Source organism: Lepisosteus platostomus, chromosome 4 (assembly GCF_059453375.1).
Source record: "Lepisosteus platostomus isolate fLepPlt1 chromosome 4, fLepPlt1.hap1, whole genome shotgun sequence".
Lineage (NCBI taxonomy): Eukaryota > Metazoa > Chordata > Actinopteri > Semionotiformes > Lepisosteidae > Lepisosteus > Lepisosteus platostomus.
Genome location: NC_142614.1, coordinates 64911598 through 64928651, shown reverse-complemented (window position 1 = coordinate 64928651; position 17054 = coordinate 64911598). Strand labels below are relative to the sequence as shown.

Genomic DNA, 17054 nt, shown 5'->3' with positions numbered 1-17054 from the left:
CAGACAACTACATACCAGAGAGCTTTTGCTGCTTGAGATACTGTCCTACGATTAAAAAAAAGACTAGCTACTGGTCCGAAATGAATGTCCGAGTCATATTAAGGGAATTGAATCTCCGAGGCTGAAAGAAGAGTAGTGAGCACTGGATTTAGATATTCAAAACCTGAAAGGAAGTGGTTATTTGGGGAAACTAAATTTTGGAGCATATAGGATTGGAAACAAAAGGCTCATACTGACACAGAGAGTTGCTTTGTCCGAAGCAAATGTACCCGTCCACATTGCTGAATACGATATCAGGGGATATTTAGTGAAACAGTCCTCCAACAAGATCTACTATTAAATTACTGGCAACATAGCCTTATTAACTGTGTTTGTAACCTTCCTTTGGGTATGTTTTATGTTAAAGATTCAACACTGGAGTTCGTGATATCACTGAAGTATATGCAAGCATTAACTTGTCACTTTGGTAGAAATCTGTTCTGAGCCTGCACTCTTCTTTTACGGTAGAAGTAGAAACCCTAATTTAAAGGATTGCTAATTCGCGATCCGTTAGAAAATAATTGTTCTTTTAAAACTGATGACAACATGTACCAATTAAGGGCAGCCTATCACAGTGCAGAGTTTTTAACGGGAGGAGTCAGGTGTGAAGAATTGCCGAATTACAAAGGAAAACAAAAACTCCATTCAGTGATATAAACTAAAAGGCTCAAGCGCCGCCCAGTGGTCACGGAGATCAATAACACAGCGAGATTTGTTGTGTTGTATCTGTGGTGTTTCCTGTATATGAGCGCTTGTACTTCCTGAATTGCGCACTGCGAGTCAGCTGACAGACTCTTAGAGGTTGAGGGATTGTGCGGTTGTACTGGAATAATCACACACATAAAAAAAAAAACTACCACCAGAGAAGGATCTGAACATCTGCCGAAAATCCGCTTGCACAATGAGTGCTGGCACCCCTAAATCGCTACCGTCTTCGGGGCAGAAATCCATTCATGATATCAGCCATCCTCTCTCATCGGAGGATACAATTCTCACACCCAGTCCAGATCTACCGAACACCAGTAGCATCGGAGAAAAGGCAAGTAGTTATCCTTTTGCTTGGGGAGTAAAAAGAAGGACTCCATACGTTAACAAAGCTATTCTCGGGAAAAAAAACCCAACAACATTGACAACTTACTGATAGTATTTAACTCTGTACCTACGGCGTTTGGATGCAATCATTTTAGTGGATGCAGAATAGCTACTGTTGCTTTTGCACCTTATACTTTATGATGTGTGGTTACCTAGTTACAGTATCTGCACATCTTATCTAGTCAAGCCAAGCATGACGGATTGCTGGATCGAGCCGGAGTGCTCTACTGAAAAGCGCTCATGAAAACTGTAGCATAGATCCCAGGAATGAATGAGTATGTAAATAATAACGTGGAAAACTTGTAATTTGAATGTATTAACTGACTCAAGTGTTCATCAGGTGAACACAGAAAACTGTTTTACTGTTTGTATTGGACTCTGCATCAGTAAGGATCTTTGGTATCTGAGGTTTTTTTTTAATGAATAATTTTCCTTTACTTATTCCGTTATCTAGGAGGCGATACTTTATTATAAAACAGTAACACAAGAATCAGATTTAGTTTTGGCATCATTGATTTGATGCTTACGTCCTTTGAGGCTTAGGGCGTGTGAGTTTTGCCTGAACTGATTACCATAACCCACAAGTCTATAGGGTTAGTGTGACAGCCCCTGATTTAGCAATAGTCCTTGTTCAAACATTATCGGGGGAGGCTCAGAGATGATTTATCACGTGACAAGTGTCCGTCCTGCAATAGCGTGTCTGTCTTGGGTTGATAACTCTGTGCACTGCGCACTGTCCCATATAAGATCTGACACACTGGTCCTGCAATCCGAACAAACGTGCAGTAGTCTGAATTGTAGGTTAAACAAAAGTGCAAGGAATTCCTATTCCATCAGGATGGTCTGTCCCCAGTTTATGTAATCTGATTAGTGCTTTTGGATACCGTCATCGGTGTCTTGCAACGTTTTACGTTTTGTAAAACCTTGCCTCCTATTCATTGCACATGCAGTTTTTTTCAGGCAGTGTGTTTGTTCTTCCTGCTAAAAAGGAATGCAAGAACACGCTAAAGCACCATTGTTTTTTTTTTATTTGAACAGACCCAGTTTTGCGGTCACGGAATGGTACTTCGTGTGATGGTGGACAAAAACATTTTTCTTAGGCAAAAATATTTAATAATTATTGAAGAAATGTAATATGTAGAAAAAGTTAAACAATACAAACAACACAATGCTATTTTAGTGGTAAGGAAAAGCTAAGTCTTAGACAAGTTGTTTTTTTTAGTTTCTTTAAAATTGATGTTTGACAGAGAACCTTTTCTCTTATTAAGTTTTGAAATATTGCTGTTAAATAAAGGTTAGTCCCTTGTAAATCCCCTGAGATATACTTGCCTTCCAGATTTAATTAAAATTCTAAAAAAAATCTTAGTAGTTTTCAGCACTACTTGGAATAAGCTGGGGGTATTGTTTTCCACTTAGGAACATTCTTATGAAAAGGCCTTTGGTGGGTGATTTTTGCATGAGCAGATCTGTGTCAAAGTGGTAAAGATGGGAATTCAGAACTGTTCATCTTGTACTGCTGTGCTTCATGCATAGAAAGCATTTGAATCTTTTCTGTGACTCTTGACTTCAAAATGAGTTGCATTTGAAAGTGAAAGCATATGCCATGTACCATGAAGTTGTCTCTCACAAAAGTATATCAGTATAAAGCATTCATTGTCACATTCCAAATGTACCATCAGACAACATAATATGCAGGTTATTATACTCCTGGATCTCAGATTACTGAAATTACATACTTTTTCCCCCCTCTGTTTTATACTTATGTTATGTGTATTCAGTTAAGTGTGGCATACAGGTAACTGCAACAGGGCTCTTTTATCCTTTTCGTGTAACCTTTTGTTAAGAAAAAATCTATTAAAATAAAAAAGCTTAAAATGGTGAATAGAGCCAAATACAGGCAAATTCTTGAGAAGAACCTGCTTTAGTCAGTAACAGACCTTCAACTGGAGCAAAGAGTCTCATTCCAGAAGGACAACCCCACTCATACAGCCATATTGACACTGGCGTGGCTTTTGAATAAGATGAATGTCCTTGAGTAGCCAAAAAATTCAATGCATTAAAATTGGGATTGTAGGACATCGTTTGCAGTTGTTCAGTGGTGTGAATACTTTCCAAAGACAATGGAGCTTTGATTTTCTGTTGTGAAATGTTCCTTAAAAACATTGATCAGAATTCTCTGCAATCAAGAATCTTGAGAAGCTTAAAATGGAGAGTCAAAGCTGTGCTTAACTTGTTGTATCCTAATCTAGAATCACCTTTGTTTTTATGTTGTTAGGGTATGCACATTCTTACATCGGTTAAAAGGAGCCTAATTACTGAAACTGGTAAAAAGTACATTGTTACAAACAAGGAATCTGTGTATGAAGAAAGTTGTGAGAAAAATGGGAATATCACCTTGTAAAGAGATATCCAAAAGAATGACAGTGGTTTTAGCATTGCACAGTGTCTACAGGGTACATCTGTTGATTGTATTTTAGTTTGCATGAATAGGGAAGATCTGAAGAAGTGTTTTCCACTGTTGCATATGTTTAAAGAACAGGAGTGTAGGATGGAACTGGTAAAAAAAAAAGCTATTAATAATCAAACTGCTCCTGGGGTGCTTTGTGGAAAAATAGCTTAGGGGAAAGTTTCACAGTTTTGAAGTAAATCAGACTTGTGCTTTGTGCTTTTTGTTTTTTGTCCTTTAACATCAGATGTGGTTTTGCTGGGTTAGTCCTCTCAGTTTTCAATGCCAGACTGAGACTTCACCCTAGCTCTGTGACTTCTGCCTGAAGAATAAAGGCTTTATGGCCCCTTTATTCTTCTTCAGTTTTTACCACCTGCAATAACAGCTTCCTTTCTTCACATTGCATGGTTCATAGCTTTTGGGTCCTGGTAGAGTGTCCTCAAGATTAGTGCTTCCATATGTAGTGAAGGATCCGTTATTATATTCTGAAGAAATCAAGTCTCGGGCAATTCAGTAGTGACTAGTGTGAGCAGTGCTGCATTCTGGATACAGATTAGGTTCTACAATACTTGATAGGATGGAGAGTTTGTCCAGAGTTTAAGGAATACATTGTTCTCTCATCATTTAAATATTATAAAACTAACAAAAATGTATCGCCCTTTAACCAGTCTGCTCAAAATCAGACCATATTCTTTTTTTTTAAGTGAAGTAAATGTCACAGTTACATTATTTGGCAAAACATAATTGAAATGGCCTAACTAGAAAACAGCAAGCAGATTTAAAGGTGTGCTGATCTAAGAGCAATTAAGAATGATTATTACCTAATGTGTACCTTATTTGTCAGATCAAATTGGCCTTTTGAAGAAGGGCAGCAGTTGGCAATATAGGGTGAAATTTGCTATGCAGGTGGCAACCCGTTGTGGGTGTAGAAAGTGTTACAGCAACATGTGAAGTGCAGGTTTGAAGCAGATTTCAGTGTGATGAAAGAGGTCGACTTTAAGTTAAATCATTGTAGCAGTTCTGATACAGCAGTAGTTTGGAATTTGAGAAATGTATGGTGGTCTGGAAATCACCCAGATTGGCAAGATAGGATGCGTATCTTCCTAAAGAACAAAATGGCTGTCAGGTGGCCATCCTAGTTTAAGTAGCACCTCTGTTTCAAAGTACTATGATTGCACTGTCACTAGAGTGATACCTATTTAGTTTGGTTAATTGGCCGAACAGATTTTGTGGAACTGGAATTAGCATTATGGGACCTGCATAACATATTTGACAGTCCTTGTGATCCATTGTAAGTGATTCTGCCTGTTGTACTTGCATTAGCTGTGCTTCATCTATCAAGTGCTTTATCAGTGTGTCCATCAGCTGGACTTGATCTATGCCTCTTACAGTATGTGCATCACAAGAAATTTTGTTCCAGTTCAGAGAGTGTTTCCAATAATCCTTTAGATGCTATTATGTCCTCAGCCAAGCCATTAAATATGTCTTTTGCTGTTACAAAGATGTTTTCTTGTTGTAGTGACAATCGGGGCCTGCCTCTTTACAAAATGCTGTAAGAAAGGTCCTATTCATGAGAGAGATAGCAGTTCCAAATAATGGTGGCTTTAGGCTTTTTCCTCAGGCAGATGAGGGATTACTGCTATGTAACGCTGTTACAACCTGGATGCCCACCTGGCCATGTGGCTGCAATCCAAATTAATCCGATCTGGTTATTTTTCTTTTACAAAATGTCATTTTCTGTGTGGTGCAGTATTACAATGTAATTCCAGCACAGAAGAAGGCTACCATGCTTGATAACCTTTGAGGTGTGCAATACCAGAAGTCTGTGTGGGTGAGTGAAGCAGGGCTACTACCAAGAATTCTCCATCTGCCCCCTTTGACATTCTTGCAAAACAATGGCAAAATTTGTTCGTTTGCTAATACATCCTGAAAACACAGATAACGTATCGCAACCCAGTACAAAATAAAGAGAAGTTGTAAGGGTTCTGAAATGCATATCTGTGTTTAGAATTTTATATCTTTATTCTTTAAAAAAAAAAAGCTGTTTTGTGCCAGCAGTGGTGTCCAGTCGCCACTGGTTGTAACAGCTGTTTTTGCACTCTGGCCAGCTGAAATGACAGAACTTCCATCCTCTTGGGCCAAACGGCCTTCTCCTTTGTAAATATTCTCATGTTCACGCAGTGAAAAATCCCACTGTTTCTATTTTGATTCATTCTTTTCGGTACCGTCCTAAAGTTTGCAAACATGTAAAGCTGATGACAGTGTAGCATTGAGGTCCATTAGTGTGAGCACACTTTAGGGGAAGTCCAGCAGGGATGCTTTAGCACGGTGACTCACGAGAGGCTTGTTGGTGTGTAAACAATGTGGAAAAGGAATCTTGTGAAGTTATGCACTGTGAGTGTACGTCGGTTTGCAAACTAATGCTATTCATGCTGCTGTTTGGAAGCTAGCTCTGTTACCTCCCACTCCCTTTGTAAATGATAATAGTGCTTTGTTGTGTAAGTGACATTATAGTGCTCTATGTGACTTCAGAGCTTATTATATACAGTGCTTTTTTGTGTTATGCACTTGAGCAAGACCCAGTATGTGGGTGTGAATCATACTTTTCTGGATCGCACCTGCTTGGGATTGTTTTCATTCCTTGGTACCACTCTGTTTGCCTTTTGTTGTTTAACCTTTCTTTTTTTATACTTGTAATCATTGCCTTATAGTAGCATCGTGCTGTTGGGTTGCTTAAGGATGTTTTAAATGTTTTTTATAGCTCCAGAAACATCCGGATGAGAGAACGAAGAAAAATGGTTAATGTAATTATTGCACACAATTTCACCATTGGATGTTTACTACTGATATCCATCTTAGCTTTCTATTATTCTTAAATAATTGCACATAGTTACCAAATCTTTAACAGTAGATCATGCAAACAAATCTATAAAACCTTCAGGATGGTTGTCCTTATTTGGTGCAGATCTGTGTCTCCACTATACTGTCATTGAGAAATAGTGGCAAATAATACACCTGGAATTTGGAAAATCTCATAAATTGTTTTCATGAATTTACTAACAAATTATTGCTTCTCAGAAAGTTCAAGGACTACATAAGCATTTAACTGCTGAAAACAAATTAGACACTACTGAGATCCCCTGATATAAGGACTGTAGGTTGTGCAGGCTCTATACACTGAGAACTCAGTTGCATTTATACCTCTTGTATTCTTCACAAAAAAAACAAACAAAAGTGAAAGTTAAATCTCACACGCTGTTTGGGAGTGCAAATTTACCCTGTGGGCAGTTTAAAAAAATGATGGTTTGTTTACATAAGGAAAGTTGTGTTTATGTGCTAGCAAATTTAGCCAGGTGTTTCGATAGCAATAAGAAAAAGACCCTCACAAGTTGCTTCCATTCATTTCTTATTTACACGGTTACTGGTATATAAACACAGTTTAGCAAATAAAATCTGCCTTTCTTGGTTTGAGTGCCAGCAGATGGCATCATTTTGTTAGTCTCTTTCCTCTTAATTAACATAGTTACCTTGCAAGGTAGAGTAGATAATGGTTCCTGTCATTTTGATTGGTGAAGAAAAATCTTTTTAGACATAGAAACATGCTTGAAAGATGAGAAGATAGACTTGTAGACAAATATCAATTCATTAATCATTAATCTAGTTTCTTTTTTGCCAGACAATGGCAAAATGCCTATTGAAGATACTTATGAAATTCTTTTTTTTTTAAACATTGCAGGCTTTGTTACTGTTGTTCAGGATATACCTGTACCAAGTGCACCATGCCATCTGCTTAAGGTAGTTTTTCCCCTTGAGTGACTGAAGAGTGATATCTTTTTGGTACAGTTTTTAAAAGCTTTTTTGCAGTTGCAAATATTGAACAGAAACGCCTCTAAAAAATGCTTCATGCAGTGCTGTGTAGCTCAGTGTAATTTTTAGCAGTTTGACCAAGAGTTCCTCCACTTAACACAATAAAAAAAAAACACTTCCAAGAGTTTAAAAGCTACTTTTTATCTTTATCTGTGAGACATTACACATCTTGAGATGATGTGTTATGAAAGGTGCAATAAAAACAAGGTTCTTATTATTCTCAGACATAATCAGAACTATCATAACCTCCGTAAAAAATCCATTTAGATCACCACTTTGTGGACATTGACGTTTTAATGAAAAAGAAGGACTGAAATGATTTTGTCAGGCAATGATAAATATCCACAGAAGGCTAAAACACATCTGTATTCATCCTGTAAAGAATGAGCACTTTTTTTACCCTTTTACAACTAATCCTCTGAGACCAAGACTGGTTGTTTTTTTTTCCACAAAGCAACCTTGAGCTAAAACAATGGTGTTTAGTTCACCCAGTGAATGTAGCACAGTTCTGCTTTGCAAATCTCAGGAGCTGGTCTACCAAGGGTGACAGAAGAACCTTTGGCTGACTTCACCTGTCCAATCATGGTAGCCTACCTGGGTTTAAGCCCTGTCTGTGAGATCTGTGAACAATGGTATTAGGTTGGATCCTGTCAGTTCAGCAGCAGCTTTTGGTTGTTTAGCTGAACCTGCCTGATTGAGCTACTTGGAAAGTGACGTTTCCATTTTTACAGTGGCCAAGACTGAAGTGGTGCTTTTTCACATGAGCTGCCGCATTAGAACATATTAAATATACAAAAAGCCGATGTAAGAATCCAGGACCTTTTCCCAGTTTCCATTTCCCGAAAAAGGGCTGTTGCCATGGAAATGTTTGTTTTGAAAGCAGTGTGTAAACTTCTACTGAGTTTTACCAGCAAGTGGAATCTGTGGTGAGGGACAGAATCACAGGAATAAGGAATCTTAATTTTGTTTTTCACCTGTGATCACGTGCTCATCTACTTCTGCGTCTGTACTGCTGCTCAGGGGATGGTGGGTGGGGTACAGTGCTCCTAGAGTTTGACTTCAGATTTAAAACATTTATTTTGGGGGGGATTACCAAGCTAATTGATGGGTTTGTTGTTTTTGGAATAAATGAAGGAGGGGTTCATGAATCATGTCTGGAGTAACAGTCTTGATATAGTGTTCTGCTTTCTTCTTCACCGTAAACATGAAGTAGATAGATCCAAACTTTCAGGTCTATCAAAGCAGTTTCCAAAATGAGGACTGATTTATTTATTTATCATGGAATTGTTTGTCCAGGTATCAAGCTCAGTTGATTTTTATTTTATAGCAAAAACAGTATAATGTGAATAACCCTTTATTATACTAGTTCTCTGGTCACTAGTGTGACTTTTTTCTCCTCATAGAAGATTTGATTTTTCTCCTAATTTGTAGATTTAACAATGCTCCTTCTCAGGTATTGAAGACTAGCTTCGGATTAGATACATTCTTAGTTCCATCCATCCATTCTCTAACTACTTCATCCAATACAGGGTCATGGGATTCAACATGGTAAGTTAAGTTCACAGAAGCAGTACAAACAGATCTTGTGTCTGTGGTATGGTAGTTTTTATTATTTTTTATCATGATCAATTTTAAATCCTAAGTGAAGAGTTTTAGTATTAAGTCTTTCTTAATAAGTCTTTCTCCCTCAGCACAGAAGTAATTGTTCTTCACACATGAGAAACGGGAAAGTTATTTTTTTGTATTTTAGGATGTTACTGTACATACTCTGTGTATACAAAGACAAAAATATAAATATATTTTGACTATCGTTGAAAATGTTAGAACAACAGATTTAATTTGCTGTTTAAAAGATTTTGCATCTTATGTTAAATATTCTTCCTTCTTAAAGTATTTTTATATTGTGTTTTATATCTGCTTACAATGTCATTCTTTTTTGTTTCATCCATGACCATTAATGGAGTGGAAATTGTCGGGAGGCATCATACTTATTTGGTTGTAGATGATTAGGAAAATGTTAAACACTGCAAGTAAACTAAAAATAAAAGCAAATGATGTCTGACGAACATATCCGCTAACTGATGAGTCAAGAAAAAAGTTTCTTAAAGGAAGTAATGAAATAAAGAGAACCAGAAACTGCTGATTTGAAGATAAAATGATATTTTCATGGTGTGGCTTCCTTAAAAACGTTAGGTTGTCTGTTTTTTTTTTAAAATAATCTTTTGTCCTCTTGTGCTTCCCTGCTACCAGCTTTGATATGTCATGTAGGCAATATTTTTTTTCTTCATTAGTTAGCATAAGTAGAAACAATGATGGATAATTTTAGACATCATGTATGAATTCTACTTTTAAAGTGTTAGTTACATTTGTGCTTTTGCTTTGATTTGGAAAAATTGCTAGGCCTCAATAGGGAGGATCTGAATTTGGTCACATTTTATAGATTTTCTTTTGGTTTATATTTAATTTTGAATATTGCTTCTAAAGCACTGCAAATCACATGCCATGACAATATATTGATCATTAGATTAGTTGATTTATGTAAGTACCGTTGATACCATTAAATTGATATATGATAATGGAGAAACAGTGCTAGCAGTGCTAAAAAGCACAACTGAAATTCATGGAATGAGTTTAACCACTCCCACAAGCAGACACTAGAATGTTTTCTTACAATTATGTCCTTTTTTTCCCAACAAAAAAGCAATTAAACATCTTAAACTACAAGAATTTGAGTTATTGTGGAAGCACAACACATTTGCTGCAGGTCCTGGTAAAACGCCATCTATCCAGATATGAGAGACCTAACAAACGCAGTATGTCCACACTGTCAGTGAGGACTTGCTTTGGTAATGAAGTCCTTAGGATCTGCTAAGGTGACGTTGTGAATGTGAGACCATGATCCATCGGTGAAAAACTGCCATTATTGCACTATTAAAAATGTGTGCCACACAGAAATAAACAGATGTAAGCAGAGCAGACTGAAACTCATCATTGTCTGTGCACTGTGTAGGCCTGATGCAGATATTTATGAAGAAGACTGGCCGATTGTAACACAGGGATTGAGGATAAACTGGAAAACTCTCCTAGAATTCAAATTTTGCAGGGCTCCAGATCTAGGTGCTGTAACAACAAAATGCAATGAGGGGATGTTTAGTAAAATAACCGATTATGGGATTTATCTTTTTTTGGTATTGTGATTAACCCACAATAGTCCTGAAAAATGTGGAGAAGCACTGTTACCTTGAAAGCTGCTAACTGTTGTTTTTCCAAGAGTTTATGATACTGTACAGATGGCCAGCATAGATATTTATGCCAAGCTCTTCTCGGGAATAACTCTGGGCTTTGCCGGTTGACACTGATGTGAGTCGTTGACATATTTCTTTGCCTTTTTGCACTGATTAGTGTCCTGAGCCAAAAAGCACATAAACAATAGATTGAATTCTGCTTGTCCCAGTAGCTTTGGAGCTTCCAGAGCTCTTCTTCGCTCGGATCACTACTCATTCTGTCTCAGCCTGTTGCAGGAATGGGTTTTCCTCTTGTGGACTGCATGCCTGGGCAGTCAGGGGTGTCTCATGAGAGCTTAATCCTGAAACAAAGGATTTAATTTATTGAAAGGTTTCGATGATGTGGTTGTAAAAAAAAAAGCAGCTGCTTGTATGTTTTTCAAGACTGTGTCTCTTAGGTGAAGGGGTTTTGTTGTAGCTGTCCTGTGTTAATGAAGTGCATCAATTTGCTGGGGTGCAAGCTATTACTGAGGCACTGTGTGATATTACAAAGTGCAGCAAAAAAACATTTTAAATACTTGGGGAAATAATAATGCTTTCATGTAAAAAAGTACAGTACATCCTTTTCCAATGCTTTCCAAATTCCAAGCCACCAGTTTGTTGCTGTGTGTTAGGTATTGTGCCTTTGCTGGCATAATGCTCTTAAATTATCCCCTTGTGGTGACCGCAGTAGCGTAGGACGGTATTTGGAGGCCACTTGTTACATACTATGGCCCCAGGGGCAGGGGGACATAACGGATATCTTTAAATATGTAGGTCATGGAAAAAAAGACATGCAGCCTTCAGGTAAAAAGTGTTTTTTTATTTGTAGTGCAATAAAAATTCCAAAACAGAAATTATAACACCCCTACCTAAACGTCTTTGGTCATCCTTCTATCCGTAGAGTCAGACTGCTAATCTGTTTGTAAGATACCTTCCTTCCAAAAACTCTTCAGAAATGCAAAGCAGTGTAGCCAAGGGCTTATCCCTATGATATCCTTAAACCATTCTCACTGCTGTGCAGAACATAACAGGGGGTCTGCTCTTTTTGCAGACAGCAGCAGTTGATCGACTGAAAGCCTCAGTTTCCTTGTTTTTGTTGTCTTCCTTCAATTAGTGAGATGGCTCAGGACAGTATTTTTATCCCTTTGCCCTCTGGGCAAAGAAGAAATGGAATGACTTTGTAATACGAATTGTGATCTGAATTGTAATGTAATTCCATTATGGGAGATAATGAACACTGCATTTAAAATATTTGTTTAAATAAGTTTGTACTCTTGTTAAAGGAACTTTATCTTGTGGGGGATCATTGCTTGTGATGATTGAGTGGCATTATTCTTATTGACACTGGCATGATTCTTGATCAGTGTGTTTATTTGTATGACTTCAGATTGCTATCCTTTGAAGAAAAAAGCTCAGGAAATAAATGTATCTTTCTTTCTTGCTCAGGATTTGAGTTTACCCAACGGCACCCCAGTAGATACATCCAGCCCAGCATCATCGTCCTCTTTACTTAACAGACTACAGCTTGACGACGACCTGGATGGAGAGACCAGGGACCTCTTTGTCACTGTTGACGATCCAAAAAAGCATGTCTCTACCATGGAGACGTATATTACCTACAGAGTCACCACTAAGGTGAGGAAACTGGGGGATATTTGAGATTAAATGGTACAGAGGTTGATTAAATCGGTGTTCTGTCAATTATTCATGTGCTGTGCTGTTTCTGGGAAATGTTAAAGCCTCCTTAGATATTCTGTAGTTTAGGGTAAATATGATCACCAGGGTCAGCACCATCATGTTGCATGACAGACGTTTATCAAGAGTAGAGGGCTCCGTGGACTAGAGAGCCTAATTACAAGTTTATGAAGTGTAGCATTAACTTCATGTGATGGTATTCTCTACTTTTCTGTATTAATATACTGAATAGAATGGAGGTTAACAGTCTGATGCAAAGATGAACTGAGTTTCTTGAATGTTAGCTGAGTCACTTGTGTTACTGTATAGGATTAAAATATCTTTCTTTACAAGGAGCAAAATATGTGATAAATCTGAACCTGTGAAATCTCTTAACAGTGTGGAAGCAGACAAAGATTAAAAGGGAGCTCCAATGTGTGAACAGCAGTGCCCTGTGTTATTAATTAGAACTGCAAGTAGAATACAAAATGGAGGATTTGCTGTCACCTTTCTGGAATGTCAAGCAGCCTAATGGTATTGGGTATTGTGGAAGTATAAATTGGGTCATATGGTATAAGAGGTTGTAGAAAAGGAATTACCTTCATTAATGTGGTCTGAGTCACCTCTAAGACTTCAGAGGTATCTCTCTGTGGAAAATCCTAAATGAACCCCATCCTTATGTTTTGTGTGCGATACAAAGATGAAGAATGAAGTGCATGATGGATACTTCATTATGGATTTGGATTGCACAGTTATCCAAGTGATTAATTTCATTGCAGCCAATTTCCAACAAGCACTTCCCTTTGCAGTGTGCAATGCTCAATTTGTTGGTATTGAAGAAGCGGAAAGAAGAGAAAATATTTCCAGCATTTGCACAGCTGAGCAGATTTTGGTAAACATACACTCTAATACTGTCTTGACAAAAGAGTGCATCGAATCCAGGTTTTGGGATCTAGCTACCTGCAAAGTGCTGAAAGGACTCTCTGAAGATGGGATGTGTATTTGCATTAGAACCAGCAGAACAGAATTATGGGTATAATACATAAAACGTATGACTATAACTCAGGATGAGCTGAGCTCCCAGCCTTATTCAAACGGTATCTCGGCAACAGCCTTGTTCCCTCTTGATTAACGATTCATCATGGTCTCTTAAAGTAAAACTGCAGTCATGGGCTAACTTGTGATTTATTTCCAAACTGCAGTTTCCTGATTAATCATCATTCTTTATGGTGGATTATGTAAATAAAATCTTTGGTTCTGTTACACTTAAATATCATATTTAGATTTATTTAAATACTTCCTAAGTAATAAAACTGATAAAACAAAGATCTCCTTAGAAACTGAATATTGTGGGCAAACCTTTTCATATACTTTTTAAATAATGTGGACATGTAGTAATTACTGCATATGATACTGTTGATTTCACCTAAACATCTTCTTATTTAGACATGTAAAATTTAAGATTTCTAAAACATATTATAACCAAATTTGTATTGTATTGTGTTTCTGTGCAGGTTGTTTGCCACTCACTGCTCCTGAAGAAAATGGGAGTAATATTTTATGCTTGATTTGAAATTCGTTATGATGTGAACAAATATATTTATGCCCATACTCCATGCTGCTGTTTTAACTATTGTGTTAAGAGACTCTGCAATGACAGTATCATTTGTATGAGAGGGGAAAGTTTTTCTTAAATCGGAGCACGGGCCACCAACACAAACTTTGAGATGTGCACAGAAATGGAGAAGTACCACACATGATCCAAAGCTACTTCTCTGCTTCCTGGTTTTTAAATTCGAATCTGACCAGTTGTCTTCTGGTCAGGTGAATAAGATCAACAGCCTGTTCCCCAAATGGTTATGGGGAACATGTTTCAGTTAAGGCTGCCATATTATTTGAACTAGCTATGCTCTTACTATATCTATAGTGTTATATATTATGTATATATACTGCATAGGTCTTCTTTGCTTTTGTGTCTAGACCACCAGGACAGAGTTTGACTTGCCAGAGTACTCGGTGCGCCGAAGGTATCAAGACTTCGACTGGCTCAGAAACAAACTGGAAGAGAGTCAGCCAACACATCTTATTCCTGTAGGTAGTAGAAACATAGCCGATTCCATTGACGGTGCTCTTCTGTTGTCGCTGGGCTGTATTCCCAGTATTCCCAGCAGATAGCAACAAGTTCCAATTCACTGTAGTCAACGGCGTAATTTACAGTGTGCACCCCTGAGGATGACTCAAGTGCTCCTCTCTTCATATTTTCCCAAATTAAAAAAAGTGTTAAAAGAAGTAGGATGAACTTTGTGTCTGAGTCACTTTTTTTTATTTCTTGGATTTGTATTTGTTGGATTTCCCTTTTGAGCACCTCCATGGGTGTCTGTAAAGTAGAAAAAAGCACCCCTGCGTGTAATGGAGCAAACAAAAAATAAGCTGACATTAAAATTTCAGTGGGCTGGGTGTCTAGGACAGTATGGAAAGGTTGAAAATTTGCAGTATGCACCAATCATTTATTTGTAAATTTAGAGAGTGAGACAGAAGAGTTTTGCTGCTTGATACAGGGTTAGAATGTCAGACTTGCTTTAAATTTCAGAACAAATGCAACCAATGCTGTAGCGTGCTACTGTATTGGATAAAATTCCCGTGAGTCAAGTATCTACATCAGGAATACTTCACTCTATTCAGTAACTAGTGCTTTTTGCATCTAAGGATGCAAATTATGAACATAAGGGAAAAGAAGGCTGAAAGTCCAAAGAAATCTTCTGTGGTTTAATTGCATTTTTCCTGTTCTACTGTAATCATACTGAATTGATAGTTATTACTGATCTGGCTTAGTAGACAATTACTGTATGCTACAGTGCATCTCTGACAGTCTATCAACATCACAAAGGAATGTTGAACCCAGGTCTCCAGCGCTACAACGCAGCTATGCTAACTACTGTGCTACCGTGCCTCCCTCTTTGGAACATTAAAAAAAAAAGGAGTTAAGTAGGTAAGGGCAGTCCATTTGCACTTGTTAACTGTGTCTGGATTGGCCTACATCACAAGGCTGAATGGGTGGCACAGTGGTCAGTACTGGGGTCAAGAGTTGACTACTGGACCTGGGGTGCTGTCCGTGAACAATGTGTATATTCTCCTTGTGTTAGCATGGGTTTCCTTCAGGTGCTCCGGTTTCTTCCCATAGTCCAAAAACAAACTGATGTGTTCATTGGCCCTAGTGTGAGTGTGTGCCTGTTTGTGTGTGTGTGGGTCTTGTGATGGACTGGTCAGGGTGTGTCCTGCTCTGTGCCCATTGCTTGCCAGGATAGACTCTGTTTTAGATAGTGTTTAGAAAGTGGATGGATGGACAAGGCTGAACTAATTAGTTTTTTTTCTATGCTCTTTTTGTTTGCTCTAACAAATATTAATAGAGCGTTTAGGTCTTTGCCTTTGCCTTTTGATTCTTTCACTTTGTCACTCCTGTCCCATTTCTGCCTTCTTAGCCTCTCCCTGAGAAGTTTGTGATGAAAGGGGTTGTGGACAGGTTTTCAGAAGAGTTTGTGGAAACAAGACGGAGGGCCCTTGACAAATTTCTGAGGAGGGTAGCAGATCATCCTGTCCTGTCCTTTAATGAACACTTCAATGTGTTTCTGTCAGCAAAGGTAAGTGCCAGTACAGCTGGTTAAGTTAAAAGATCTCTTTTAAAATGTGTGCATCACTTTGGATGAGGAGATTTGATTGATTATAGTTCTGTAAAGCAACATTTAAGTAATTGTAGATTATCAATAAAGAGAAGTAGAATAAGACTGCTTTACTCTATAATTAGTTTTTTAATGGGAAAGTTATTTACCAGAAAGAGCACACAGTATTCATAACAAAAAAGATAGCAATACTGACAGTTCCAACTCCAATATAGATAACAGTGTAACAGGACAATAGGTAGGAAACATTTGTAATAAAGAATACAAAATCTAGATATGGTATTTTTACAGAAATCTTCTACATTTGCTTTAGAAAGTTGAAGATTGATATTTCTTTAATCCAGTGTTGGAATAGATAGTAGTCTACTAATGAGCATGAGCATTACTGGATATAAAGAAGAATGTTGATCTACCATTATAACCCAGTACTGTACATAGAATCATATCATTCTCCTCTTTTCACAACCACTGTCTCCCAACGGGAGAACATTTGGAGAAAGTATCAGTAATGGTTAGCATAGTAATTGGGACGATTACCACATGCCTGTGATGTGCTGCTGATTCTTCCGCCTGATCGGTCAGAGCTTAGAAGTTAGATGACAAAGTTAGAAGTTAGAACTGGGAGGGAAGACACCCAGGGATAGCCAGGGTACTGCTGTAAGTGGAATTGGTAGACCAGTGGGTGCCACCTTTCCAACAAGTCTTGTATGGTGACTGCGGTCACTGTGTTTGGGGAGGTGCCTTCCTTTAGATTAGATGTTAGACTTGGGTCTTGAATAGCTGGTCATTAAAGATCCCATGGCTGTAAGAACAGGGGTGTTAAAATGACAGTGTCTTGGCTAAAACCCACTGTGGGCTTGAGCTGTCAGTCCTCCCTCATTCAACTGGTGAAGCAGAGTCTTACTTTTCTACTTGATTTTCTTTCTAGTGGGGCTGCCAGGTGGGTCTGCCTTCCCATATGTAAAAGCACTTTGGAGGTGCTTGGGATGAAGA

General features: G+C 38.0%; 1 protein-coding gene across 1 annotated transcript in view; it reads left to right on the top strand.

Moving 5' to 3' along the window:
• Positions 1–766: 766 nt before the first annotated feature.
• Positions 767–17054, top strand: part of snx30 (sorting nexin family member 30) — a 30352-nt gene continuing 14064 nt past the window's right edge. Inside the window, exons 1-4 of the mRNA XM_088630250.1 lie at positions 767–1078; positions 12157–12345; positions 14365–14475; positions 15864–16022. Of these exons, the coding sequence (XP_088486376.1) occupies positions 941–1078; positions 12157–12345; positions 14365–14475; positions 15864–16022 (597 nt within the window). The 5' untranslated portion in view covers positions 767–940. The remainder of the gene's footprint in view (positions 1079–12156; positions 12346–14364; positions 14476–15863; positions 16023–17054) is intronic.